Genomic DNA, 27,721 nt, shown 5'->3' with positions numbered 1-27,721 from the left:
CTTTTAAACCCCAATTACTTTTGCACCAACCTAATACATCAGTGCTGTGCTTATCGTACTGAGCTGTAGTTCAAATCTCTCCCAGGCATGCTCAGTGATGTGAAGAGAGCAAGTTACAGAATAAACATACAGTATGAGAAACTCTCTGGTGTGCATGTACACATATGCATATAAACGTGCAGAAAATGTTTATACATTTTTAAAAATACTACAACACAGGATAACAATCTTTCTCAGGGGTTTGGTATATGGGCACGACATTTGTAGCACTGTGTAAAAGCACTTTAAGAATGGAATCTAGTATTCTGTTGTTTGATTCCATTTAGGTCATGAGTGTTTTCAGAAAAAGTTCCTAAAGAGAATTCTCATTTTGTAAGAATAAAATAAAGCAGAACCTCCGGAAGGAAAATCTCCACAGTTGTATACAATTGTGTCTTTGATAAATTGCCTTTGATCCTGAAGTAATCAAGGACGTGAACATATGAAGAAAAGAATCAAGTTTTTGAGAAAAATGAGGTTCCCAAAACACATTTTGATTTCACCTAAACTAGTAACTTCAAACCAGACTTTACAAAATACTTTAGGAACAAAATTGCTGGAAAATGTAAAGGAAATCTCGTCACGAGGACTACTGAAGGCTCTGTAGGCTCCCACTGTTTTCAGTAACTAAAGACAAAGGATTTTTGAGATTTGATCGAACTATTAATGCTTGGGTACAAGGTTCCTTCTGGAAAACATGCTACTGAAACCTTTTTTTGAAATCCAGTGGGCTTCTCGAAAAGCATCAGGCATTATCAGGTAGCGGCCGGTGCAAAGTGGGCAAATGCACAGCACAAGGCCCAAGGAGTCAGCTGCAGGCCACTGAGACCACGGTTCCTGCACCAGAAGGCCATACCTGAAAGTCAGAGGGTGAAAGTGGAGAATGAAATGATAATAACAGGTACATTTGGAGGTAAAGTTCAGAATTATTACTGAATCTCAAAAATTCATTCCCTGATAGTGAGATTTGGGATTTGGACTTGGCCATTTACCATCAGCCAAATGTGTCTTTCATGCCCCTCCTTGCCCTTCCATGGCTGACTTGGTGCAGTGAAGCTTCTTGGAGGTGAGTCGACAGTGCCCACCCCACCATTCGGCCCCTCCCATTCAGCCACCCAGTTTGCAGGCCCCTCCAGGCCTCAGGGGGCCTTCTGAGTCGAAGGTGAAGCTGCACTCCCATCTTCCAGGCACCTGCCACCCATCCAGGAGGGCCTACCACTGGCACCAAAGTGTCTGGATGTCCTGGAACACACAGAGGCCTGGAAGGACTTGAGTCTGGCCAGGTTTCCTGCTCTCTGACGTGCCTGGGGCTCTGGCACCCTCCCTCCTGCCCCTGGTCCCAGCGGCTCCCTGGGGCCTCCACCTTCCCGAGGGTCCCAAGCCATGCCTCGCCCTGGCCGAGCCTCCCCGTGTCTCCCTGTCTGTGAAGGGGACCACCAGGGCCCTGAGGCGTGGGGGTTGCCCTGCCCCCAGAGCCAAGGTCCCTTCTGGCAGCAGGTGTCGGCCTCCTGCCCCCCACCTGGACGTGCTGCAGGATCCTCTGGGCGCACCAGTCCCCCAGCTCCGCGTAGTTGCCCGCCAGCTCCTCATCCGACTCCCCGAGCTGCTCCACCAGGTTGAGCAGCATCATGGGCACTGCCATGGGCTCTGAGGCCGGGGCCCCCGGGAGCTGGGGTCGGCCCAGCCCCGACGGGTCCTCCCGCACCCAGTGTACGATCTGATCCATCATTTCCACCGCTTCGATCTGGGTGGGGGGCAGGGGTGAGGGGAGGCGGAGGCTGAGGCTGCATCCCATCCAGTGCCGTCCCCAGGGCTCAGCCCTGAGGTGGGAAAGCCCTGTCCTCCCACCTACTCGCAGGACACCTTCCTTCACCAAGGGCCTACTCTGGGCCTGGCCCCGGGTTGGGTGCTGGGGGCCGGGGTGGGTCTGCTCTACCCTGCCTCCGGTCTCAAGGGGCCCCAGGGAGGAGGGAGAGCCCCCCTCCCAGCCAGGGAAGGGCATGGGGGGCCTTGGAATGTAAAATCAGCAGGACCTGAGCTTGGGAGGATGGGGATTCATTTGCTAATACCATGTGTGTTTGGCTCTGCAGTTTTTTAAATTGAAGTGTAACCGGCATCCACTAAAGTGCATAGCTTGGTGAATGTAGGTCCCACTTGTGATGACATTTTGGCTACATGTCTGTCTTGTTCTGGTGCTCTGTCCTTGAGGGTAGGGATTATGTCATTCACTTTTGGAGCTTGGTGTACGTCAGGTGCTCAATAGATGCTTTGTTGAATGAAGGTCAGAAAAGGGGTGAGGGTGAGGGAATGCAGGGTTTTCTGATCTGTCTTGCCTGAAAAAAATTGGGGGTCATGTTCTTTGTTATATATTTAAATAACTATAGCAGTAACAGGTGCTCAGTGGGAAAAAAATTCAAACAGCTCACCAATATATTCATCAAACTCATAAATGCATAAATCCAAGAGAAGCACAAGTACCCTCACCTTCATTAACGGTGGGCAGGGCACTCTTGTCCACATTTCTCTCGTCACCAGTGTAATGGTTTCAGGCCAAAGATGCACTTCAACATGAGGCTAGTGGCAGCCCCAGCAGTCATTGGAATGAAATGCATTTCAACCCAGCATCCTGAGGATGGTTTGGGCCACAGCAGGTGCTCTCAGAGGGGCTGGTGGTGGTGGAAACTTGAGGATAAAGAAAGGGTTGGGAGGAGATGCAGCGAGTATCAAAGCAGAAGCCCCCCTTTCTATCTACATGCCTGTTATGAACTGAATGTCTGTGTCCCTCCAAAACTCACACATTGAAATCCTAACCCCCAAGGTGGTAGTATGAGGATGGGGGGGCCTTTGGAAGGGGATTAGGTCATGAGGGTGGAGCCCCTATGACCTATGCCTTTGAATGGAACTTGTGCCCTTGTAAGAGACCCCAGAGCTCGCTCACCTCTTCCAGGTGAGGACACAGCAAAATGACAGCCATCTATGAATCAAGAAGCAGGTCCTTACCAGACACTGGCTCTGCCAGCAACTTGATCTTGGACTTCCAGCTTCCAGACCAATAAATATGAGCAATAAACTTCTGTTGTTTATTAATCACCTGACTTACGGTATTTTTGTTACAGCAACCCAAAAAGATTAAGACAATGCCAGTGGTCCCTCCCAGGTGGGCTGCTGCAATCTGGACAGAAGTGGGTTGGGGCAGAGGGCAGTGGTTGGGAGCCTGGACTAGGGCGAGGTAGGGTTCTGGGGACTGTGAACTCCCAGGCTAGCAAAAAACTTCTGGGGGGCTTGAGAGAAGGGTGGTGTCGGAGAAGCTCCAGGGCTCCAGAAGGCACGGGTACTAGGAGAGGGGCAGAAAGGAACATTCTCAAATCCCTACTAGAGGCCCACAGGGCCCCCAAGAGAAAAGGCCCAGGCTGTCCCCTCCCCGTGTGGCCTGCTATTAGATGTCCAAATGGACCTGTGGCCTTGACCTTTGTACAACTAAAACTTGCCAGAACAGTTTGCATGTTTTAAGGAAAAATAGGTGTAATTCTCAGTAGCAAGCATATCACGAAACCGGCAAAACAAATGAATGGTTCTTTCCAAACATCTGGCTTGCAAGCAGAGATGGCTGGGCTGTGGGTGGGGCGAGGCATTACCACACCCCCTGCCTATAAACTGTCAATTGACAGTGTGATGAGGATGGGACCCTGGAGGGAAGATGACAGAGTCCTTACCTGGGAACTTCCAGGGAGATTGGGTGAGGGGAGTCATGCTCCTTCCTAATATTGCTCCCTCCTGTTGGGGTACATCATGGCCCACAAAGGGCCCAACCCAAGCACTCCTGGAGCCCACTCTGTGCTTATTCTTCCAGGACCAGGCAGGTGACTCCACAGCTGAGCCCTGAGCCCTGTTTGCAGGTGGGAGGGTCAGGAAGCCCGAGCCCTCTCCTTATTACCTACCTTTATTGAGGCAATGATCATTAGAGGGCCAGCCACTGGCCACTAAGAGGACCGGCCTCCCCACTCCAACCCCCACCCAGCCCAGAGAGGTTGACCAATTCTCAAGTCCCAGGAGCCACTTCTGTCATCCCACACCTGGTTCCTAGGGGAGGAGCTCAGGGTCCACCCTTGTTTTCTGCTCCCACCTGGAATTCAGAGTTGGGGGACAGAGGATCTCAAACTTCTAGGAAAACCAGCCCTCCCTCATCAGGGTGCCTTCTCTCCCCTCTGGGCCCCAGGAGAGGGCAGAACTCCAGAGCAGGGAGAAAGGCAAGGGAAGAACTGATAAACTAAGCATTGACAAAATAAGTCAAGACGACCAATGCCATTTAACATATATTTATTGAAATCTACTTGATGCAAGGCACTGTGCTAGATCTGGTAGGGGAATCAGACATGAAGGGCCACCCCTGTCTTCTAAGAGCTCACAATCTAATGGGTGGGGGAGGGTGGGGAGGGCGAAGCTCTAGTGCAAGGCTGATTATAGTAAGTGCCATAAAACAGACAAGTTAAGGAGACTGGGAGGAAGAAGAGTGCCAGCAACCAAAATATGAACTGGGGCGGGACACAGCTACTGTTCTCAGATATGTAAATAACATTGGAGGCCAAATTTCAAGAGACCATTTCTACTTTTGAAAGTAAACACCCAAACGGATGCAATGACAATGATCAGAATGCAAGTATACAGAGTAATAGGGAAGTTATCAATTCCTCATGTGCTGGATTTGCTGGAAGTAGGGACACACTTCCAAAATCAAGAATATGCTGGATGGGGAACTTCACGCGTGTCATGGTACAAATCTTAGGTCAGTCCAGGAATGATACCCAGACAGAAAAGCATCGGTCACATTCACTGACACTAGAAGGCATAGACTGTTTGCCCAACTTAGAAAAGAGAATCTAGTACCGCATTTAAACAGGTGTTTACAACAGTCAGGTGGGACTTGGGCCAGAAACTTGGGCCAGGTAGAACACGAGGAAAGCCAGCCACGTGATGCTTCTCAGGAAGCGGCCGAATGATAAAATGCAATTGGCTCTTGACAGATTGCAAAAAACAGAGACCCTCTCAAGCTGGCTCAAGTCAAGAAAGTCTATGGTGGGGACACGAGTGGATGAATGAGAATGAGGGCAGTCGTCAGATGACAATCCAAGAGCATAACGAGGCCAGGCCTTCCTCGGGGTGCTGGGATTGAGGCAGCTCTGGGGCGCCTGCAGGAACCATAGATCTTCAAGCCAGTGCTGCCCAAGTCCTCTAAATACCGTGTGGCTCCCTCTGTCTTCCAACGCCAACTAGAAACTTCTTAGTTTCCTTGTTCGCAGAACCTGAAAGACCCGGCCCATCATCTCTAGCCAGTTCTGGGGACTGGTTGCTGCCCTTGAGTCCGGTAGTCAGTGCTGGTTTAATTAATGTGGCCTAGAAGTGGGGGTGGGGGGTTACATGGCACACAACAGGGCCGAAGCCAGGGGCACTCGGAATGCAACACCACGTGAGAAAGATGCCCCCTGTGATTGGGTGGGTTCATTCTGGAAATGTGAGAGTGGGTATGGCACAACTAATCAACACAGTTAATCTCAAGCAGCAAAACGGTAAACAATTATTCTTTTGAAAATTTCAGCAAGTATTCAAAACTTGCATAAAAGCAATGGAGGGTTTCTTTCAGAATATAAGAAAAAGATATACTTCTAATGAGAGCCGGCATTCTATGTAACCTAACTGCTCTTCATTTCCCTTGCAAAAGGAATCCGTGTGATTAGAAAGAAAAATGAAATGAGGTAGATACACGAATGCATAGACAAGCACACACGACAGAAAGCTTGATCACATTTTGCATCTGACATAGCAGTATACCTAGAGAATCCCAGGAAATCCACCCCCAAGTTACCAGAGGCAAAAATGGAACTTGGCGCAACTACAGGAAACACGTGAAAGCCACAGACTGCTTGCATTTGGAGAGAGCATGGACTTCACCTGCAAACACAGTGACGGACAAGACGCGGTCTTTAGTGTTAACTCTGGAAAAGGGTTGGAGAGAAAATGACAGAACTGAGAATGGACAAAAGTAAAGGAGGGTGTCACAGAATGCCAGGACACCATGTCCCGGCTGGGGGAAACGGAGTAGTAGCGACAATGCTAAGTTCCGAGTTAATACTGCATCTGGATCCTTCATAAAACCTGACAAATGCCTAGTGAATGGGCAAGAAATGGCAGAGTACTTGCAGGTATAGGTGCCAGACTTGCCCAACCGTGGACGTCACTATTCCTTACCCAAATGACACTTGTATCAAACACGTCATAACAGCTTGAAAAGAGAAAACTGCTGAGAGAAAGAAGTAGTGATCTCAGACACAGATTCACAACTACTGCAAGAACTGAAGCCCACAGAGCAAAAGGAATCGCTATGTAACAAGTGCTGTCAGCGGCTCTCCAGCCTGGGGCTCAGGGTGGAGATGTCGCAGAGAGCCACTGGTGTGGCCTAGGGGGCCATTCCAGAGTACCTTCTGGCTAAGGTCAGAGAGGTCACTATGGTAACCTGCTTCCCAGAATTGGGGGCTTCTGGGAAGTGCTGGCCCAGCCGTGGTGGGCCCATCAGAAGGGCACACTTCCTCTCCAGGCCCTCTAGTGCCCCCCTACCCCTGGGCACAGCTGCTGGGGAGTCACACCATAGCCCTAGTGTGGCCACTTTCTACCTGCGGGCTCTGCAGGAGGGGCCAGGCTTCTGGCCAGCAATTGCTGCTGTTCCTCCTGGGGGAGGGTGCTGGAAGTGACAGCCCAGCCCCAGGATAACTAGCTTCTATTTCTATGCCACATGGGCCGTCAGAAGGGCATCATTGCCCTCCAAACCCTTGTTTTATTGCCCCTCCTGGGCACAGCTGCTGTAAGTCACAGCCCAGGCCTGGTGTGGCCAGCTTCTATCACCATGACACGCAGGCTATCAGAGGGGCACAGTTCTCCGAGCCTTTCTTCTGTTGCCCCTCTTAGGTGTGGCTGCAGGAGGTGACGTCAGAACACGTGGGTGAATTTCCCCTAGTTGCCAAAAGTGGAAGCCACCAAACCAACCTCTTTCTTGTTCCAGAGTCACTCGCTAAGAGGAGGATGTGATTCACGTGACAGCATCGTCAGGTGAGTCTTCTTGTGTTTGAGATGTCTCTTGGGTGGATCTGCTGCTCAGGCACTGAATCCACGCCAGGCATGGCCAAGGCTCCCAGGAGCTCAAAGGATGGCTGGCTGCTGGCAAGCCCAAGTGTGGACCACCCCATTAATGTAGGTGAGGCCCAGCCCTGCTGCTGCTGGCGAGGAGCAGTCAGTGTTCTGGCCAATCTGTGATGGAAGTTTCTCTCGCGTGCCTGAGTGGCCAGGTTAGATAGTCAAGTACTGCCCACAGACATGCAGAGTCTGCAACTTGGATGAGGAGTGAGCCTGCTTCTCCGGCCCATTCCCATCCAGCCTGCCCACCTGGCACATTCACCTTCTGGTGGGGCAGGGCTTTCAACGTTTCACTTGTAATTAAAATTCTAGAAGAAAATGTCATATCTAACTACTGAAGCAATGAAAGTGTACGATTGAACGGACAACAATGAATGCTTGGATTCATAAAAATCAAAAGCTTGCATAACAAAAATGTAGTAAAAGTGCTACAAAGAGCAAAGCAATAAAATTGGAAAAGAGATCGTCACAATCGATATAGAAAGAACTGCTGTATAAAGTCAGTATATCCAAAGGTAACTTGATAACTGGTCAAAGGAGATGAACGTACCATTTGCATGCAAGAAAACGGAAACAGTATTTAAGTCATCGCATGAGAGAAAGATGATGAGACTAGGAGTCAGAAGGCCTGGGTCCACCCCCAGTTCTGGTACTAATGAGCCATAGAATGACAGCAATAACTACGACGGTGACAGCAGGTACCCTTCACTGAGTGTCCTTCTGTGCCAGGCGTGGCGTCGCAGTCCTCACCATAACCTTAGGAGGTAGTCCTGTGTTCACCCCCGTTTTATAGAGCCGGAAACGGAGGGCTGGAGAAGTACCATCTAGGTCTCTTATGAGGAGAGGCAATCATTCCCCAAACGGAGGCGTCACCTTGAGTCCTTGAGATGTCTCTGTTGCTATGGAAATGCTCTCTCAACTCCTTTATTTTGAACGAAGTAGTGCTGCTGAGGACTAGACCCATTAGCCCGAAACCAACCCCAATTAATGCTAGTTTTGGATATGTATAAGAGTCACCAGATTGAATTGGTTTCAGAAAAAAGGATGAAAAAACAAAACAAAACACACACACAAAAAGAACCCACCAATAATAATAACCTTAGGAGTATGACCTCACAATGACAAGTTTTTGATGCTTAAAAGGCTTTTAAAGGTCATTTGAAAAAGAAACACCTGAAGTGGTTATGTTGTAGAGCTACAGGACACATTAAAAAAACAACTGTACCAAAGTTACGTGAACACGAACGTATGGCTTGGGAAGAAATTTCTATTGAGAGCTTTGTGCAGGGATTGTCACAGTGCTACATGGCACACAGCTCGGATGGGGAGAAGGCATTAGATGATCTTTGAAACTGAGGACTCAAAAGGGGCTCCCAGGTTGGTGAAGACGGTGAGGTCAGAAATGCACGAGAGGAGTTAGAACAAAATAATCTCCTGGAACGGAAGATGGGGAGAAGGGAGTATTTTCTAAATTAATATATTATTCTATATAATATGTGATTTACAGTATGTATGTATAACTAAATTAATAAATTAAATATTATAACACATTTGCGTATTCTATTTACATCCCTAAAAATTTATCAATTCAAGTAGGCCAAAAGATTTTGGGGCAATCTCTTCGGGAAAGTCGGGCTCACATTATATTGACGCCATCATTGACCAGCTCTGTGTCTCAGTTTCCCTGAGGTGGGAGGTTGGAGGGGAGGACCGACAAGCCCCCTCTTTACCCCCCCACATCCGGGTTTGTTCTCTCATTCTCAGATTCAAGACCTGCAGATTTAACTATCTCGAAGGTACTTTATGCCCATTAAACTAGCCAAAATCAATTAAAATGGAAAAAGCTACTCTCGAGAGGCAAAATGGGAAACGTACACTTATAAATTGCTGGTGGCAGTATAAATTGGTTTCAACATTTCTGACAATAAAATATATAAGCGCTACAAAACTGTTCATCTCCTTTGACTCTGCCATCCCACTCCAGGGCCCCAGGCTCCTGGAGGAACCCGATGACAGCTGAGGGGCTGCGGGCCTCATCTACTCATGGTGGGTTGGCTGATGCTTCTGCAGCGCTGACCGCCTCTTGAACACGCGGCCACATTCACTGCACTCACAGCGTCTTGCTCCACTGTGGGTCCTCCGATGGCGACTCAGGCCTGAGCTCCGCCGGAAGGCCTTCCCACACTTGTCACACTCATAGGGTTTCAGTCCGCTGTGGATCCGCCGGTGTTTAATGAGATCAGAGGGCCCCCGGAAGGCCTTGCCGCAGTCGCCGCACACGTAGGGCCGCTCCCCGGTGTGGATCCGCTGGTGCTCCAGGAGGCTGGAGCTCTGCCGGAAGGCCTTCCCGCACTGGCCGCACTCGTACGGCTTCTCGCCTGTGTGGATCCGCCGATGCTTAGTGAGCTCGGAGCTCCTGCGGAACAGCTTGCCACAGTGGGGACACCCATAGGGCTTGGCCCCACTGTGGATGCGCTGGTGCTCGGCCAAGCCATTAACCCCTCGGAAGGACTTACCACAGTCGTCACAGTCGAAGGGCAGGTGGCCAGTGTGCATTCGCTGGTGCTTGAGAAGTTCCTGGCGATCCAGGAAATCCCTGCTACACGCCTTGCAGGCAAAGGGCTTTTCCAAGATGTGAAGCTTCTGATGGTGAAAGAGGTGGGTGTTCACCTTGAAGGACCGCCCACATTCTTCACAGTCAAAAGGTTTCTCTCGGCTGTGGACGCGCAGGTGTTGGCTGAGGCCTGCGTTCTTCTTAAACCTCTTCCCACACTCCTCACACTCGAAAGGTTTTGCCTCCTTCTCCATTTGCTCCCTCTTCTCCATGGCATCATCCACAGCCCGACTTGGGCCAGGCCGGGGCTCTGCAGCCACATGGCTCTTCCGGTGCTCATTGAACTCCAAGATCCCCCTAAAGATCTTCCCACAATCGCCACACTCCCAGCTCTTCACCTCACTGTGAATTCTTTGGTGCTGCACAAGGAGGACCTTAAGCCGAAAGGCATCCCCACACTCTTTACAGGCAAAGTGATGTTCTATGGGCAGATTCTGGGGGCTCCCTCCCCTCCCCTCAGAGTCCCCATTCTGTTTGACCTCAGGGCTGGGCTCACTGGACCTCGGAGAACTCGTGGATGCCATCTCCTGGGGCTGGGCCTCTTCACCCATCGTCTGGTGTTGGGTCAGCAAGATGTTTTCTGAAATGAGAACCACAAAACACTGCAGTCTGCAGAGGAAGGAAGGAAGCTCTGCTATCTCGTCAAGAATTGCTTTCCTCCTGAGACAGCTGCTGAGCACCGGGCCTGGAGGCTACCAGGCCAGGACAGCTGGGACCCATCCCACTGGAAGCAAGGACCATAGAGGGAAGGAGCAGAAGGGCCCAATTGCTGGACACTCTACAAAAGTGGTTGGGAGGAGGTCTCCCCTTCTGCCTGAGGGGCAGCCACACCCTCTCGCGAAAGGCTCAGCTGGGCCTCCCCCATGATTTCCTCCCACTTCTTTAGGATTCCTTTTCACTTACCAGAATATTTAGCTCGATTCGTGTTAAGGGTTTGACACTAACAGCACGTGTCTTTGCACCAGGTGAGAGACCAAAGGAGAATTCCAAACAGGAACTCCTGCTCATGGAAAAGGCAACAGGTTATGGCGGGCAGTCAGAGATGACGTCAGAATAGTACAGGAAGAGGGCAGGGCCTTCAAAGGAGAACCCCTCAATATCCAAAGACTGGTTTGGCTGTGACCTTAGTAAGTCATGCATCCAATTCAAATCCCTTTCCCAAGGGCCGGCTCCTTCCAGGGGCTGGATGAGGCAGGCTCTGGGCCCACCTGGGCGGAGCGTCAGGTGGTCGTCCTGAGGAGCTGACCCTCCCTTTCTCCCGATCCACCCCCTCAGGGCCCACACACTGAACTTCACGCTCTTGCACAACCTCACACTCAACCCCAGCAGTCTAAGAATACTCCCCACCTCACACGCACAGCCCGATGGTGCACAGGAGCTTGCTGTTGTCAATCTCTTCTCAGCAGTAAACTCAGCAGTAAATATGGCCATGCAATTTCCACCATTCAGGTTAAAAAGCATTCTAAATTAGAGTGGCCAGTTTGTTCTCATTTCTTTCCCAAGAAAAGACCAAGGGGGCTTCTTTCCATGCCATTAGGAGTTAGTGGGTGGGGGGGGCTGCAAATTTGAGATGTCGGGTGTGGCAGCCCCTTTGTATTTCCTTGCAGCCCCCATCACTGGGGAGCACAGCCGCCTCACCCCACTCCTGCTGCATAGGACCACGAAGCTGGTGAAAGGGCTAGGAGGTGCCCTTACTCACAGAAGTCACGTTCCCGTAACACGCCAGTGTCCTCTGCTCAGTGTCCAGCCTCGATCACTCCCTTTTTGTGAGTCACTATGCCGTCATCAAATGTCAGTGAATCCTGAAAGAATTAAAAGGGATAACATAACCAGTTCTTCCATCCATTCTAGACCGACGCAGAGGCAATGCCAGTAATACCAGGGACATGACGCGAGGGTCTGGAGTGGGTGTGCCTTGCTAACATGGAAATCTAACCACAGGTGTCAAGAAGTCCTGGGAAGAGAACCGGACCAAGTGCCAGGAGACCTGGGCCATGGCGCTGGTCTCCCACTGTCTTCCCAAGGGACCTCCACTTAATCACTTTCCTGGATTGAAACTCAGTTCCCCCAGCAGCATGATGCGGATGACAAGCCCAGCAGGCATCCACTCCTAGGCAGAATCTAGGCAGAGAAGTGGAGGGAAGGACGGAGGGAGGAATGAAGGGAGGGAAGACAGCAGCTGGGGCTCAGGCCCTACCTTGTGTCATACTGGGGCAAGAGGTGAGGCTAAGGCCAGAATTTGGGAGCAATGACAGATCCTCAAGCCAGGCAGAGGGAAGCACAGCTCATCTCCCATCTGGGCCTCCAGCAACTCAAGAGGGCCGGTCAGGACCTGGTTTCCCAGGACTCAATCCTGGGGAAGGGAAAGACCCTGTGGGGGAGGGGCACAGGAGGAGGAAAGTGAAAAGAGCCCTGAGTGACAGCAGCCCTGCCTCTGGGTCCCCTGGGATGAGACCGGCAATTTCCTTTTCCCCGGTTTTATATCTTGTTGAGCCTTCTCTTGCACAGCAGCTGAATGACAAGCCAGAGCCTAAGTGTGCCTAAGAAAACATACCCGAACAGCAGAGAAAGTGGGCTGGCAAAGAATGAATACAGGCAGGTCAGAGGGAGCCTTGACAAGACAAATGAATGTTAGTTCCTTCAGGCACAGCCGGGAGAAGACGGAGTGCTGATGGCAGGGAGACTGGCTCTCCGAGACAGGCCTCCTAGCAGCCAGCGTGAAGAGATCAGTGCTCACTCACTGCCCGGGAAGGAAGCGTTCCCAAAATAATATTGGGAGAAATAATTAGGAAGTCAGAGATTCTTTCCAAATTTGTAAGAGCAACAAAAACCGAAATCGGGCCACTAGAGGGAAGAGAGGCAACCAAGGGCAGGAGCCAGGGTTTTCTGACCAGCAGCAAGGCCATTTAAAGGTCACATCCCATCTCACGGAAACTATCTGCCAGGTGACAATGAGACAGCTGCAGACAAGAACATTTCTGTGGGGGCGGCCGGATGGCTCAGTTGGTTAGAGCGCGAGCTCTCAACAACAAGGTTGCCGGTTCAATACCCACATGGGATGGTGGGCTGCACCCCCTGCAACTAAACACTGAAAATGGCGATTGGACTTGGAGCTGAGCTGCGCCCTCCACAACTAGACTGAAGGACAACGACTTGGAACGGATGGGCCCTGGGGAAACACACTGTTCCCCAATATTCCCCGATCAAATTTATTTTAAAAATTTACTTTATTAAAAAAACAAACATTTCTGTGATACATTCAACAAAAGGAAAAGTCAAAAAAAAGTTGGAAAAAGAAGCCTCAAAGATCTTCAAACACTAAGTTGTTAAATAAAAGGTCTGAGCTATATGTGTACGTTACCTTTTTCTTCCAGATTGCGAAATGTGTGAAATACTGTCAGATCCTACCAGACGTGTGTGCACACCCTGCCTCCCACTTCAGTGAGTTCAAAGAACCAGGAGCACAGTTTCTGTTCTGATGTCAGGTCAATTCAATTCATAATTAAATGAAAAGGAAAAGGAAGCATTTTTACACCCGTGCAAGGAGTGCAAAACTCAGATATTCCAGCAGGAAAAACTTTTCCATACAATTAGATGCTATGTTAAAAGGATGGATGGAGGCTGCCACTTCTGGCTATGATGGAGTCACAAGGGCAAGCAATGTGAAAACTGGACAAAATCGATGTGAAACAATGGTTTTAAAGGCATCGGACAGCAGGCAGGGCAGGATCAGATCCTCCAGAGAAGAGAAACAACCAAGGTGAGCTTTATCATTGCCTCAGTTCTCTGTCTGGAGGCAATTTCCAGACTGAGAGTGTTCGGGAGGGGAACCCAAACAGAGCTTGGGGGCTTCATCAAGACACAGACCAGCGTTCAAGGCAGCTGAGGCAGCTGGAAGTTCCAAAGCAGAATTCCAGAGAGGAGGGAGCTATGCAGAACAATGAGCTTAAAAACAAACAAACAAACACACACAAAAATCTCCATAAGGCTCCCTTTGAGTCTTATTCTGACTACTAAGCCATGCATGCATAGAGTGAAACCCCAAAAGACTGGGAAAAGCATGGCCAGGAAGCTGTAAGCCAAACAATTCCCAAGACACGTAAAGGTAGAGAACTGTCCAGGGTCCAACCGACCAGAAGAGTCCCCTGTGATCACCTCGGGGGCATTCAGTAAATAAACAAAGGAAAAAGAACAGATGTGCCAGACAGAAACAAACAGCAAGATGGTAAATTTAAATCCAGCCATATGGATAATTAAGTTAAATGCAAATGGACCCAACGCTCCCATTAATAATCCCCAAGTCATAAAAAGAGGGAGAGAGGAAATAACGAGTGTGGCTCAGAGCGCTGGAGACCTTACTGAAGTCTTAGGACTCAGAGCAGGAAGAAAACTGGAGAGCTTGGGTACGAAATCAACAGGTGGCAGAAAAGCAATAAAAAACACACAACATAAAATAAATCAAAATCAACACGTGGCCAATACAGGATGACACGTAGCAGATTACAAGATTGTGAATCCTTCACAAAAGACGCAGAGAGTAACTGTGAAAAAATCCAACGAGGGTAGGGGAAGCGGGGAGAAGGCTAAGTATTTGTCTTTTCGGAGGGAAAAAAAAAGGAAGAAACGGAGAGTGACTCGTAGCTAACATGAGCACAGCTATACGGCAATGTGTGCCACACTGGGGGCGGAGCCCGTGTCTAGAACGGTCTGCTTTGTTTCTGTAACGTGTGAAGTTTTAGTCACCAAGCTGCATTTCTTTGATAAGCAGAGAGAAGAACAATTTTCAAAGATGTGGGTAGACTTTGGATCAGCATGCAAGAGGGCAGGGCTGAGGCAGGCCAAGGAGACAACAGGGAATGGCCCTCGAAGCTGGGCAACATCCACATGGGCAAGGCAGGCACAGGGAGAAAGGCTAGCAGGAATCCGAGGTTGTGACTTCCTGGGCTCGTCCCCCACACTATCAGTGCCACGGACAGGTGTGAACAGACCTCCTTTTTCCCCAATGTCCACAGAAGCTCCATTCCGATCTTTAACCAGCTGCCTAGCAGCCTAGCCCTCTGTGTCCCACTGTCACCTAGGCAGGGCCCTCTCTGAGCAGTTGGATTCTCCTGGCATTTGATGTCTGGTTTGATGATGACTTCCAATACAAAACGAACTGTTCATAGATTACTTATACGATTTATTTTTAAAAATTTACTTGCAATTGACATGGAAGTTTTGCTGTCAAGTGACATGGGGCAGTACACCTTGCACTCACCTTCTGGGAAAGATGGTCTGTTATAAACCTTGTCTCACTGCCGTCAGGCCAGAGACTTAAGGCCTTAAGTCCCTACAAGGCTCTGGACCAGCCCACCAAGCCCATATTCTGCACCTCAAATCTCAGTCATTCCTTCCAGACACTCGGACCTTCATTCTTCCTAGCTATGCCAAGGAGACACCACTCAGGGCCTCTGAACCTGACATACGTGGCTTCTTCTAAGAATCTGGGCGTCACTCAAGTGTCACCTCCCCAAAACGTCTTCACTCTCCAGTCTCATCCAGGTTTACTCATAACACTGTCCACTACCTAAAACTTATCTTCTGAAATTGCTTGTTTTCATGTGACTCTCCCCAGGAGAAATCCCACCTCCCAGAGGACAGGGGCCTTCTCTTTCTTGGTCACCCTGATCCCCAACCCTGCAGCAGCTCCTGGCACCGAGTGGGCATGCAATAAACTGAGGGAGAGGGGCGTGTTAAGTGGAGCTGACTTCCATTTACAGAACACCCAGTATGGGCTTGGCACTGCTTCTCCCTTCACTTAATTTAATTATCACAACCTGTATTACTACGCCTCCACTTTATAGAGAAGGAAGTCATGGATCCGAGAGGTTAAGTAACTTGCCCAAAGTCCAGCTCCCAAGATTCGTGCCTTTTCAAACCATACCAGAGAGAAATAATATGAAACCCTCTAACACCAGAGGACAGGCAGTCATGGAGCATCCCCACAGCCTAACGGATACACATACCATTTTCTCTCTCCCTCACTCTGTCCTTCCAAGCCATCCACATTTAATTGAGGAAATCTTCCTGAAGTGTTCCATTTAATTGAGTGGATCCCACTGAAGTGTTTTTACTTAATTGGCCTGATTAACTGTTGAAATCCTGGAGTCACAACCCCCCAGTGAATCATTCATTATCCCTTCCTGGGTAGCAACAGGAGTGGCCCTTCCTATACCAGGCTTGCCCAGGGGACTTCATGGGAGCGCACTTCAGATCGCCACCCACAGCAATAGAGCCCACGGACACACAGAGATCATTTAGAAGGTGCTCATAAAAACAGGAGGGAAAACCTGAGCCCTGATTTCATAAAAGGAAGGCAAACTGCATAATTAACCAAGCGTATCGGGTAAAAGTTTTAGGAGAAGCAAAGAAAGATCATTAAAAAAGATAATACACATTAACCCCGCTGCAGTTAAAAATAAAATTATCATCAATCCCAGAGACAATCTGATCATTTAGAAGACATGTTGCACAACTGTTCTACTTTAAAATGGTGGAACTAATCTGGAAAAAAAGCTGGATGCTGTGACCAAAGTGACAAAAACAGGTGTCCGCTGCCTTCCAAAAGTGAACCTTGGGGGAGCAAGGTCAAAGCAATTCCAGGCAGAATATGAAAATCACTGTAGTGCAACCAACGGATACAGAGGGTGAGGCTGGCCTTCAACATAAGTCACTGTGGAAAAGCATGCCCCGAATCTCATCAGGTGTGCTCCTATACCCAGCCGGGAAATGGAAATTTGGACAAAGACATGGGAAAACAAATCTCTGCCTCTTACTATAAATAACATCTTCCTTCTTTACGTGAGATGTAAAGTGTGGTCTAATGACTACACGCTCTCAGAGCTCTCAGCAAAGGCCCTGTCAAGGCTGACTCCAGAGTCCACCCTAAACCTAGTCAAGTGCCATGGCCACTGTAGGTGTTTCATGAACACAGGGAATCTGAAAAACCATGCTTCCTAAAACACAAGAGCTCACGGAACAAATGTTCCTGATAGTACTTTAGATGGCAATGTAACATTTAACCAACTCATTCACATTGAATTTTCCGTAGGGAATCGGGAACATTGAAAGAACCACAATAACCATTCCACTTTGATCAGAAAGTCAGAGTCGAATTCAATGGAGACAAAAATCAACCTGTGTCATAAAAAAGTCAAGAATTAGGTGTCTTCTGGTGACCTCTGAGCTGAGAACACCTTCTCAGGGTGTCTGGCTACTAGTAAAGACTGCTCTGGAGCCTAAAAGATCCGTGTTTGACCGATTCCGTGGCACAAATAGCAAATAGCCAAAGAACCTCCTTGGCAGTTGGGGCAGGAGACAGGCAGCAAGGGCACCCAAACTAGATCAATCTGGCAGCTTCCAAGGGGTGCCAGAAACACCTGGACTCCCTGGAGTATCTAGATAAGGACCTGTAACAGCATATCCTCAGACCCATGAAGACAACAGGTGGCTCATGGTGTTCAGTTTGGTTCTGGGGCAAAGCAAAAATGCCCTGAGGGGGTATTTTTACAGGGCACACAAGAGACCTCTCTCTTCAGCATCTAATTCAGATGGGTGCTTTCAGCTCCCTCTCGCATCCAAATGATCATCTGGATCCCCAATTCTCCTTGCTGGATATTTGTTTTCCCTTGGGTCGTGTTGCTTAGACTGAGAAAACTGTCTCTGGGCAAAGATGGTTCGGTGACACTGGCACATATGAAAATATAGCCACTTCCACAACGGAAACAATACTTCCCACCATCTTGTATCTCCACCGCTGGGGCCTTCTAACAGTATGGCCAGCTTTAAGGCCTGCAGCTATGGTCTGTAAACACTTACCCAAAAGGGCACACAGGGATAGCTCCTCGTGGTTTGGAACAATTCTGATTCTGAGCCATCAGTCAAGCCCACCTGTTGTACTGAAATAATTCAGGGGGACAGAAGCAGACCTGGGAACATGTCGTTTTGGGTCGTGAGTGGTCAACCAAAGGACAGGCTGACACTGAACACACCCTACACGATCTAGATCCTCTCCCCTTCCAGGCAAAGCCAGGACACTAAGCTGAGCCAGGCTTGGCCTTCACATGCTCTCTACCTGTTGGGCCAGGACGTGGTCCTGAAGGCCCCATTTGGGCGCACCCTGTACTGTGCAAATGCAATGCTGCTAGAAGTGGCAGAATCCTAAAGGGCCAAAAGAGAGGGTGTTTCAACCAGGAAAGTCTGTTTCTCTCGGGATGTTTGTGTCTGTGTGTGTCTTTTTCTGTGTGTGTGGGTGGGAGGCATCTGTCTCCATCTTCCCCAGTTTTCTTCTCTTACTCTGCCTGGGCACCTGCCCCTCTCTGTTTAGGTTTCCATTTTCTTTCCCTTCTATAAAAAGCCAGAAGGTGGACCAGAAGGAGATTTTATAGTGTCTGTTGTACTTAATTAAGGAAAGGTTTATGTTCCCATTTCCCCAAGAAGGTGCGTGGCATCTTAGTAAAAACAAAAATAAACTCTAAGTGTAGGTCATACTGCCCTGGAGATGAAAGATTCTAAATGGGGGTGGGGGTGCTATGTAAATCCCAAGGGACCCTGGGCCATTTGGGGAACCCAGGCAGGTTAGGGCCAGCGCTGAGATCACTGGGTTAGAACCCTGGTTGGGGTTTGCTAAGAACTCAAGGGACACAGTAGCAGGTATGGGTGGGACCAAGGGAGCCCACATTTCCAACCAGCACTTGGCCCCCCTTAGCACTGGGCCATCTAGAATCTGGAAGCTTCCTTGTCTCCGCTCAGCAGACAGTATTCCAGCCCATGAGCCTACTGAGTGGGATCCCACTGTGCTGTCAGACTTCTAGCAAGAGAATTCACACTTTCTAGTGATTTTCCCAAGGGTCTCTCACCCAAAGAAGGCTGGAAATCACTGCTTAATAGGAGTCGAAATAGAGATCCAGGGAAGTTTTTGGGGAATGGACTGGACTGTGCCAGGCACAGTGGAAGCTGCTTCTACTTAAGGCCCAATGGGGGAAGAGAGGGTGGGGGTTGGGGTGAGGCAGCATTAGTGCCCAGAGGGGGTGCTGTTCTAGCAATCCCATCTGAAATCCTTTGGTAAAGGAAAATGTCGGGTCTGTGGCTGAAGTAGTATTTCACTGACCAAGGACACTGGAGGGGGCCGGTGGCTGGGCTAGGCAAACGCTGGCTGGAGGGTGTCAGTTGAAACAGGGTGGGACCTCCGGGAAGAGGGCCAGGATTTTGGGGGGGTGGTGATTGAAAGGGACCATGGGCTTTGGGCGGCAGGCTAGAGTGTGTGGGGGAGGATGGAAAAAGACATGTAATTAATCACCCAAATATAGACTAAAGGAGGCAGCAAAGGAGTTTGGCGGGGGGCTGGAGCAGGAGATGATGGCCCCCAGAAGGGTGACAGAAAAAGCCCTGTTCAGACCTGAGGGCTTTGAGCTCCTCTTCACCCAGCAAGGGCTGCCCCTCCCCCTCCCTCACGCCGCTTGAGCTCTAGCGCCCCCATCCTCCCCGCCAAGCTGAGGATCGACCCCCACCCAAAAGGAAAGGAGGGACTCCACTAGAAGGGACCGTCCCCAGCTAACTCACCCAGCGCCCCTAACTGTGGCTCAGCCCCTCCCCCAGAGTGGGGAGAAGCCCTTTAAAAAACCAAACCAACGCCCCCTCCCCATCGGCCTCCATTACGCTTGGGGCAGCGGTTCCCTGCTTCCCACACTGACCCGTTCCCACCCCTTAGCGTCTTCCAAAAATCCGCGTAGGCTTCGACACGTCCGCGATTCCCGCCCCTGACCGCCGCCCCCCACCCGCCGTGGGAAGGCCTTCGGGCCTCCTCGTATCCGCCATCCGGGCGCGACCCGTTTCCCCCTCCGGCTAGCCCAGAGACGCCCCCCTTAAAAGGCTTGACCGTTCCCCCCCCCCCCGTCCATCGCACACTCTCCGAAACACCCCAACCCCACACACTCTCCCGGGTCATCCCTCTGCGATCCTCCCGAGGCCCAAAGAATCACCTCGGCCCCTGCACATTCACCCCGCGGTCCGCGCACTGTCCCGGGCTTCTAGGACATCTTCTCGCGGCCCAAATGACCATCCGTCTCTACACACCCTCCCGCGCTCCGCGCACATCTTCCCGTGGCCCGCACGCTCACCTCAGCCTGGAGGCGGCCTACGCTAGACCGAGCAGCGCTGGCACGACCCAGGCAGGCTCGGCGTGGCAGGAAGCGCCACGGAGCCGCCCGCACTCGGCTGAGCCCAGCAGCCCCTCAGCGCGTTTCCGGAGCCGCGGGCGCCGCTGGGGGTAGTGAGGGAGAGAGGCCCCGCCCCATCCCGACCCCGCCCGGCCTGCCGGTCCTGATTGGACCGGCGAGGGGGCGGGCCGGGAGGGGGCGGGACTTGAGGCCCGGGGGAGGGTCGGGCCAGAGCCTCAGGGAGTCACGCGCGTGGCCAAAGCCTGGGTGGAGGAATGAATGAATGAACGAGCCGACCAGCCCACGAAAAAAGGAATGAAAGAATGTAAAGGACCCCTACTCCTTGGGCTCCTTCTGGAAGGGGGTGAGGGCGGGGAGACAAGAAAGGCAGGAGAGGTAGATCAAAGTCAGCCCCCACTGGAGGGGTCAAAGCACCTCACTGAGTCACCAAAGATGTGAGGCCTGGCTGAACCAGGCACTAAGAATACATCTGTGAGCAAAATCAGGCCTCATCGCTGCCCTCAGGGGGCACCCTTTGGCGCCTAAGAGCTCGTGCGTGTGTGTGTGCGCGCGCGCGCGCGCGGGCGGGCGCGCGCGCGCGCACACACACACACACACACACACACACACACACACTTGAGGGGTTAGGGGTGGAGGAGAAATGCAATTGAGTTAATTTCAAAACAACAGGTCATACTGGGAAGAAAAAGAATAGGATTCTTGGATCCAGGGTATTGGAAGTAGCGACAGCTAGTTCCAGATGAATTTGTTGCCAGTCAACCAAAATCTAGGAAACTGCAGCCGCCCTGCAGTGTGCTAAGCCCGTCGATGCTTTCCTGAAAATGCGTGTTTCGAAAGGAAGGTGGTAATCAACAAGGATCAACATACAACATATAAGAGTTATCAGATCAGTGAGGAACATCAATTAGGGTGATGTTTGGGAGTGATGGCTGGGGGAGTTCAGTGAGGCTACAGTTGAGATGAGACTTGAGTGACAGACAAGAAGGACTCAGCCGTGTGAAAGTTGTTGAAGACAGGAAGAGTGTCCACAGGTAAAAGGAACAGCAAGTGCAAACACCCCGCGACAGAAGCAAATTGGCTATGTTCCAGGATCAAAAGGAAAATGCTGGAGTGCAGTAAGTAAACCAAGGGAAAGAAGAGTCACGCTGGAGGTGTGGTGCCAGGCACTGAAATTAAGTCTGAAGGACGCGGTCTAACTTTTTGCTTCATATTTTTAATTAATAAGAATTCAATGCTTTATTAGAAATAATGATTATAACCAACTTCTTGATTTTTAAATACATTTTAACCATTTTATCCATTAGATGCTAAAAACTTTTTTCTTATGTTCCCACCACATTTTATTATGAAAACTTTGCAACATAACAGATTAATCAAAAGATTTGTACTCACGTACCATTATGCTCTACTTGCTTGATTGCAGGGTCATCCTCACTTCAAAGTAAGTTGCAGACATCAATCAGTACACTTCACCCCTAAACACTTCAACACACAGCGTATTAGCTGAAGATCAATAACTAGTCACTGTTCTTTTTGGGTTTTGGTGGTAAAATTTACATACAGTGAGACATATGCATTTTAAATGCCCCATGCTGTGAGTTTTGACAAATGCATACTCCAAACTCCTGTCAAGATACAGAACACGATCAACACCCCAGAAATTTTCCTTGTGCCCATTTCCAGTGTCCTCACTACAATCCCACACAGGCAACCATTGTTCAAATTTTTTTCCACCATAGATTATTTTTGCCTATTTGAGAACTTCATGTGAATGGAATCATATAGTATGTACTATTTTGTGTCTGGATTCTTTCATTTAGTATGATGATTTTGAGACATATATGTTGTTGAATGTATTATTGCTCTTCTTTTATTACCGAGTAATATTTCATTGTCTGGATATATCTAAGTTGTTTTATTCACTCACCACTTTGTGATCTGGGTGGTTTCCGTTTGGGGCTACTATAAATAAAGCTACTATGATTATTTGTGTACAAGTTCATGTAGACATATGCTTTCATTTTACTCGGGTAAGTACCTAGAAAGGGAATTGCCACGTCATAGGATAGTTGCTTTATAAGGAACTGCCAGAATATTCTCCAAAGTGTGGTACGATTTTATGTTCCCACCAGAAATGTATGAGAATTCCTTTAATTTCCAATCCTCCTCATCATCTGGGGTTGTCAGCGTTTATTTTTAGCCATTTAAGTGGGTGTGAAGTGGTAACTCATTGTGATTTGAATTACCATCTCCCTGATGACTAATCATGTTGAGCATTATGTTTTGTTTTGTTTTTAAGTTGTTTTTTTTAATGTGCTTACTGGTCATTTCTCTAGCTCCCTTTGGGAAATGTCTGTTTAAATAGCTTCCCCATTTTTATGAGATTGTTTGTCTTTTTATTGTTTACTTATAGGTGTATTTTTGCTAAAACGAGATCTTTTGAGGTATACCGTGTTTCCCCAAAAATAAGACCTAGCCGAACAATCAGCTCTAATGAGTCTTTTGGAGCAAAAATTAATATAAAAATTATTATATGTTATATCATATAACATATTATAAGACCAGGTCTTAATTTTTGCTCCAAAAGATGCATTATAGCTGATTGTCCGGCTAGGTCTCATTTTCGGTGAAACATGGTATGTGACATTTGATAACCTGGACATTTTAAAACTGTATAATCTAATAAGGTTTGACATGAAACCATGACCACAATCAAGGCAATAAACATACCCATCACTCTCAAAGTTTCCTTGTGTCCTTTTGTAGTCCCTCTCTCCTGTTTCTTCTTGCTGTTCTCATCCTCAAACAAGCACTGATCTACTTTCTGTTACTATAGGATAGTTTGCATTTTCTTGAGTTTTATATAAATGGAATCATATAATAAGCGTTCTTTTGCATTTGGCTCCTTTCACTCAACAAAATTATTTTGAGATTCATTCGTATTATTGCATATCCCAACAGTTCATTCATTTCTATTGCTGAATAGTATTACATTGTGTGAATGTACCATAATGGGTTTATCCATTCATTGGTTGATGGACATCTAGGTTGTTTCCAGTTTGAGGTAACTATAAATAAAGCTGCTATGAACATTTGTGTACAAGCCTTTATATGGACATATATTTCTTTTTATCTTGGGTAAGTACTGAGGAGTGGTATGGCTGACAATATACTAGAGATACATTTAACTTTTTAAAAAACTACCAAACTGTTTTACAAGGTGGTTGTACCATTTTACATCCCCACCAGCAGTATAGGAGTGTCGCACATTTTTGTCAATACTTGGTATGGTCAGTCTTTTTAATTTTAGTCATTCTAATAGGTGTATAGTGTAATCTCATTATGGTTTTAATCTGGTTTTCTTGACTGGTGATGTTGAGCATATTTTCATATCCTCATTAGCCGTCTGTATATCTTTGGTGAAGTGTCTGCTTAAACCTTTTGCCCATTTTATTATTGGGTTGTTTGTCTTCTTATTAAGTTGTAAGAGCTCTTTATATATTCTAGGTACAAGTCTTTTGTCAGGTATATGCTTTGCAAGCATTTTCTCCCACTCTGTGGCTTGTCTTTTCATTCTCTTAACAGTGTCATTTGAAGAGCAGAAATTCTAAATTTTGATGAAGCTAAATTTACCAGGCTGCACTTTTATGAATTATGTTTTGAAAGATGTCATATGTAGACATCTTTGTTTAACTCGAGATCACAAAGATTTTATTTCCTTTTAGAAGTTTTATGGTTTTACATTTATTTAGATTTCTGGTCCATTTTGAGTCAATTTTTGTATGTAGTGTGAGATATGGGTCAAAGTTTATTTTTGTGCATGCGGGTATCCAATTATTCCAGCACCATTTGCTGAAAAGACTGTCTTTCTCCACTGTACTGTTCTGTGCCTTTGTCAAAGATCAGTTGTCCATAAATGTGTGAATTCGGGACTCTTTGCCATTCTATTGATACATTTTCTATCTTTACGCAAATAACATGCAGTTTTTATCACTTGTAGTTTCATAATAATTTTTGAAATCAGATAGTGGGAGTTCTACAACTTTGTTATTTTCAATGTTGTTTTAACCAGTCTAGGTTTTTTTTTTTTTTTTTTTTGCATCCCCATATCAGTTTTAGAATCATCTTAGTTTCCAGAAAACATGTCTGATGGGATTTTGATTGGGACTAGATTAAATTCTGTAGATCAATTTGGGGAGAATTGACATCTTAACAATATTGAGTCTTTTGACCCATGAAGTAGGTCTCTCTCTTTCTCCATTTCTTTTGGTCTTCAATTTCTCTCAGCAATGTTTTGTAGTTTTCAGTGTACAAGTCTTTCAATCTTTTGTCAGATCTATTCCTAAGTGTTGCATATTTTCGATGGTATTGTGAGCAGTAATGTTTTAAAATTTTTTAACATCTAGGAGTGTTCATTCCTAGTACATAGAAACACAACTGATTTTTGTATATGGAACTTATATCCTACAACCTGCTAAACTCACCTATTAGTTCTAGCAACTGTTCTGTAGATTCCATTGTATTTTCTACATAGATAATTCTGTTATCTGTGAATAAAGACAGTTTACTTATTCCTTTCCAACCTGGGTGCTGTTTCTTTTCCTTCCCTAATTTCCCAGGTTTCAACCTCCAATACAATGTTGAATAGAAGATGTAAGAGTGGACATCCTGTCTTGTTTCTGATTTTGGGGGGAAAGCACTTCACTATTGAGGATGATGTTAGCTGTAGGTTTTTTTTTTGTGTGTTTTTTTTTTTTTTTTACAGATGTCCTTTATCAGGTCGAGGATGTTTCTATCTATTCCTAGTTTCTGTGAGTTTTGTTTTTTTAAAATCAGGAATGGATGTCGGTTTCCATCAAATGCCTTTTCTACATCTATTGAGAAGATTGCTATTGTCTGAATGTGTCCTCCCCAAATTCATATGTTGAATTGCTAACCCCCAAAGGTGATGGTATTAGGAGGTGGGGTCTTTGGGAAATAATTATGTCCCAATGGGATTAATGCCCTTATAAAAGAGGCTCCAGAGACGCCTCACCCCTTCACCATGTGAGGACACAGCAGGAAGGTGCTGGCTATGAACCAGGAAGCTACCCCTTACCAGAGTTTGACCATACCAGTGCTTTGATCTTGGACTGCCAGCCTCCAGGAGAGTGAGAAATCAATTTCTGTTGTTTATAATCCACCCAGTCTGTGGTGTTTTGTTATAGCATCCCGAATGGACTACAACATAGATCATAGGGTTTTTACTTTTTAGTTTGTCAATATGCAGATTTACACTGATAGAATTTCAAATGTTGAAACCAAACTTGCATTCTCATGATGGACTCTTTAATCATGATATGTTATCATTTTTGTATTTTGTTGAACTCGATTTGCTAAAATTTTGTTTAGAATTTTTGCATGTATGCTCATGAAGCATATCGATCTGTAGTTTTCTTTTCATATCATGTCTTTGTGTGGATTTGATATAAAGGTAATGCTGGCCTCATTGAATGAGTTGGAAGTAGCTTTCCTTCTCACTTTTCTGGAAGAGTTTGTGCAGTATTGGCATTATTTCTTCCTTAAACAATTGGTAGAATTTGAGTTTCCTGCTTGCATATTTGTTTGCATGTGAGGGCAGGCCACAAAGGATGCCATGCTGGGTGCCGAAAACTCAAAGACCCAGAAGGCAGAGTTCATGGTGACCATGGCAGAGGAAAAATCCTGGAGAGGAGAGAACCACAGACAAGAAACCCACATTTGGCATATACATTCTGCCCAAATCTCTCATGACCCTTGAGCTGTGTATGCACAGGGCCAACTCCAAGATAAGAGCTGAGCAGAGATTTCACTTAATGCCCAATACAAGGGAGACCAAGTTTGGACTTTGAATTTAGTTAGCTGCCTGCTAACTAAGAACACATAGAATTCACAAATGTGTATGCATCCAATAACAGAATTTCAAACTATATGAAATAAAACTTGGCAGAACAAAGGGAGAAATAGATATTTCCACAATTATAGTTGGAGATTTTAACACCCCTGGCTCGGCAATTTATATTAGACACAAAAAATTACTAAATATATAGAAGATCTGTATGACGTTATTAATCACCTTAACGTCATTGATATTTACAGAACATGACACCCTGCAACTGCAGACCATAGATTCTTTACAAGAACACATTGTACATTCACCTGGATCGATCAAATGCTGGGTCATAAAGTAAGTCTCAACACATTTAGAAAAACTGAAATTTTACATAAGTTATCTATGACTACAATCGAATTCCATTACAAATGAATAACAACAATATATCCCCAAATATTTGGAAAATCAACATCACACTTACAAAAAAAACCCATGGGTCAAAGAAGAAAACACAAAGGAACTTAGAAAATATTTGAAAAGGATTGATAATAAAAATAAAACATCACATTTAATGGGAGGCAGCTGAAGAAGTGACGAGAGGAAGATTTGTTGCTTTGAATATTATGTTAGAAAAGAATAAAGGCATAAAATCAATGCTCTAAGGTTCCATCTAAAGAAGCTAGAAAAAGAAAAGCAAAGTGAATCCAAAATAAGTAGAAAAAATAATAGAGGTAAGAGCAGAACTAAATGAAATAGCAAACAAACTATGGAGAAATATTAGCAAAGCCATATGTTTTTTAAAAGAGCAATGAAATTTATAACCCCTAGCAAGATTAATCAAAAAAGAGAAGGTACATTAATCACCAATATCAGGAATGAAAGAGGGATATCATGATACATCATACAGGTATTAAAAGAATAATAGGGACTATTATGAGCAACCTTATGCCAATAATTTTGATAACTTAGATAAAATTGATGATTTCCTTGGAAACAAAGCAATTTACCAAAACTGAAAACAAATTAAATAGAAAATATGAATAGCTCTATTTCTTATGGTTGAATTTAATTTACTATCAGAAAACTCCTAGAAAAACAACAACACACAACACAAAAGAACATTCCAGGCCCATGGGTGAGTTCTAGCAAATATTTAAGGAATGAAAATCGTGAATCTTACACAAACACTTTTATGAAATAGAGGAGCAGGGAACAATTCCCAACTCATTTTGTGAAGCAAGGATAAACCTGGTGCTAAACCTTGATAGAAAAGGTTATGAAAAAAAGAAAATTACAGAAAAATATCCCTCATGAACAGTGTAGCAAAAATCCTTACCTTTCAGCCAATCAAATCCAGCAACACACAGTAAGGAAAGTTTTTCTATTGTCTATTTACAGATGTTCAGTGACTTGTATAGACTCTATGTTCACCTGACAGGAAGCTCACACATTTTCAATATAATGGCTGCCTGTGTGGTTGCGAGCTGGTTTTACAGTGTAAAGAGGTATGATTAGGCACCTGGCATGGCAACAGCTAACTTGTGCCTGTCGTGGAGATTCCAGGCTTAGTGAGGGTAGGCTGTGAGTACAGAGTGGCACTGGGGATATGTTCTTAGATTCCTTTGCCCCCTGCCTCCTCCTGCTTTCCAACCCCCACCCCCCACCCATATTTGCTACAATTATTGATGGAGGTCATTTTGGGGATGGAGGGCCAGTGGGTGTGTCCCTGTTTCTTCTGGAGACTCCAAGCCTTGCCACTTCAAGCCCTTGCCAAGCAGGCCCCGTTACCAGGGCAACACTGACACCTCTTCACATGCT

The 27,721-nt window shown here is 46.9% G+C and overlaps 1 protein-coding gene across 3 annotated transcripts; it reads right to left on the bottom strand.

Annotated features, from left to right (window-relative positions):
• Positions 1-4,339: 4,339 nt before the first annotated feature.
• On the bottom strand, positions 4,340-20,150 carry ZNF275 (zinc finger protein 275). Of its 3 annotated transcripts, none has more exons than XM_019755163.3 (4): positions 19,993-20,150; positions 11,531-11,637; positions 10,739-10,835; positions 4,340-10,415 (listed from the first exon to the last, which is right to left on the bottom strand). In XM_019755163.3, the coding sequence occupies exon 4, from the start codon at positions 10,384-10,386 to the stop codon at positions 9,259-9,261; it is 1,128 nt and encodes a 375-aa protein (XP_019610722.1). In that variant the 5' UTR covers positions 10,387-10,415; positions 10,739-10,835; positions 11,531-11,637; positions 19,993-20,150; the 3' UTR covers positions 4,340-9,258. The 3 variants fall into 3 exon arrangements, with proteins under 3 accessions (XP_019610722.1, XP_019610720.1, XP_019610721.1); XM_019755161.3 differs by having other exon boundaries at positions 11,535-11,637; XM_019755162.3 differs by lacking the exon at positions 19,993-20,150 and adding an exon at positions 19,855-19,971 and having other exon boundaries at positions 11,535-11,637.
• Positions 20,151-27,721: the final 7,571 nt, after the last annotated feature.

The sequence above is a fragment of the Rhinolophus sinicus genome, chromosome 18 (assembly GCF_057876585.1).
Source record: "Rhinolophus sinicus isolate RSI-liver-muscle chromosome 18, RSI-T2T, whole genome shotgun sequence".
Lineage (NCBI taxonomy): Eukaryota > Metazoa > Chordata > Mammalia > Chiroptera > Rhinolophidae > Rhinolophus > Rhinolophus sinicus.
Note: the sequence above shows the minus strand (reverse complement) of the source record. Positions and strands in the feature narration are given on the sequence as shown.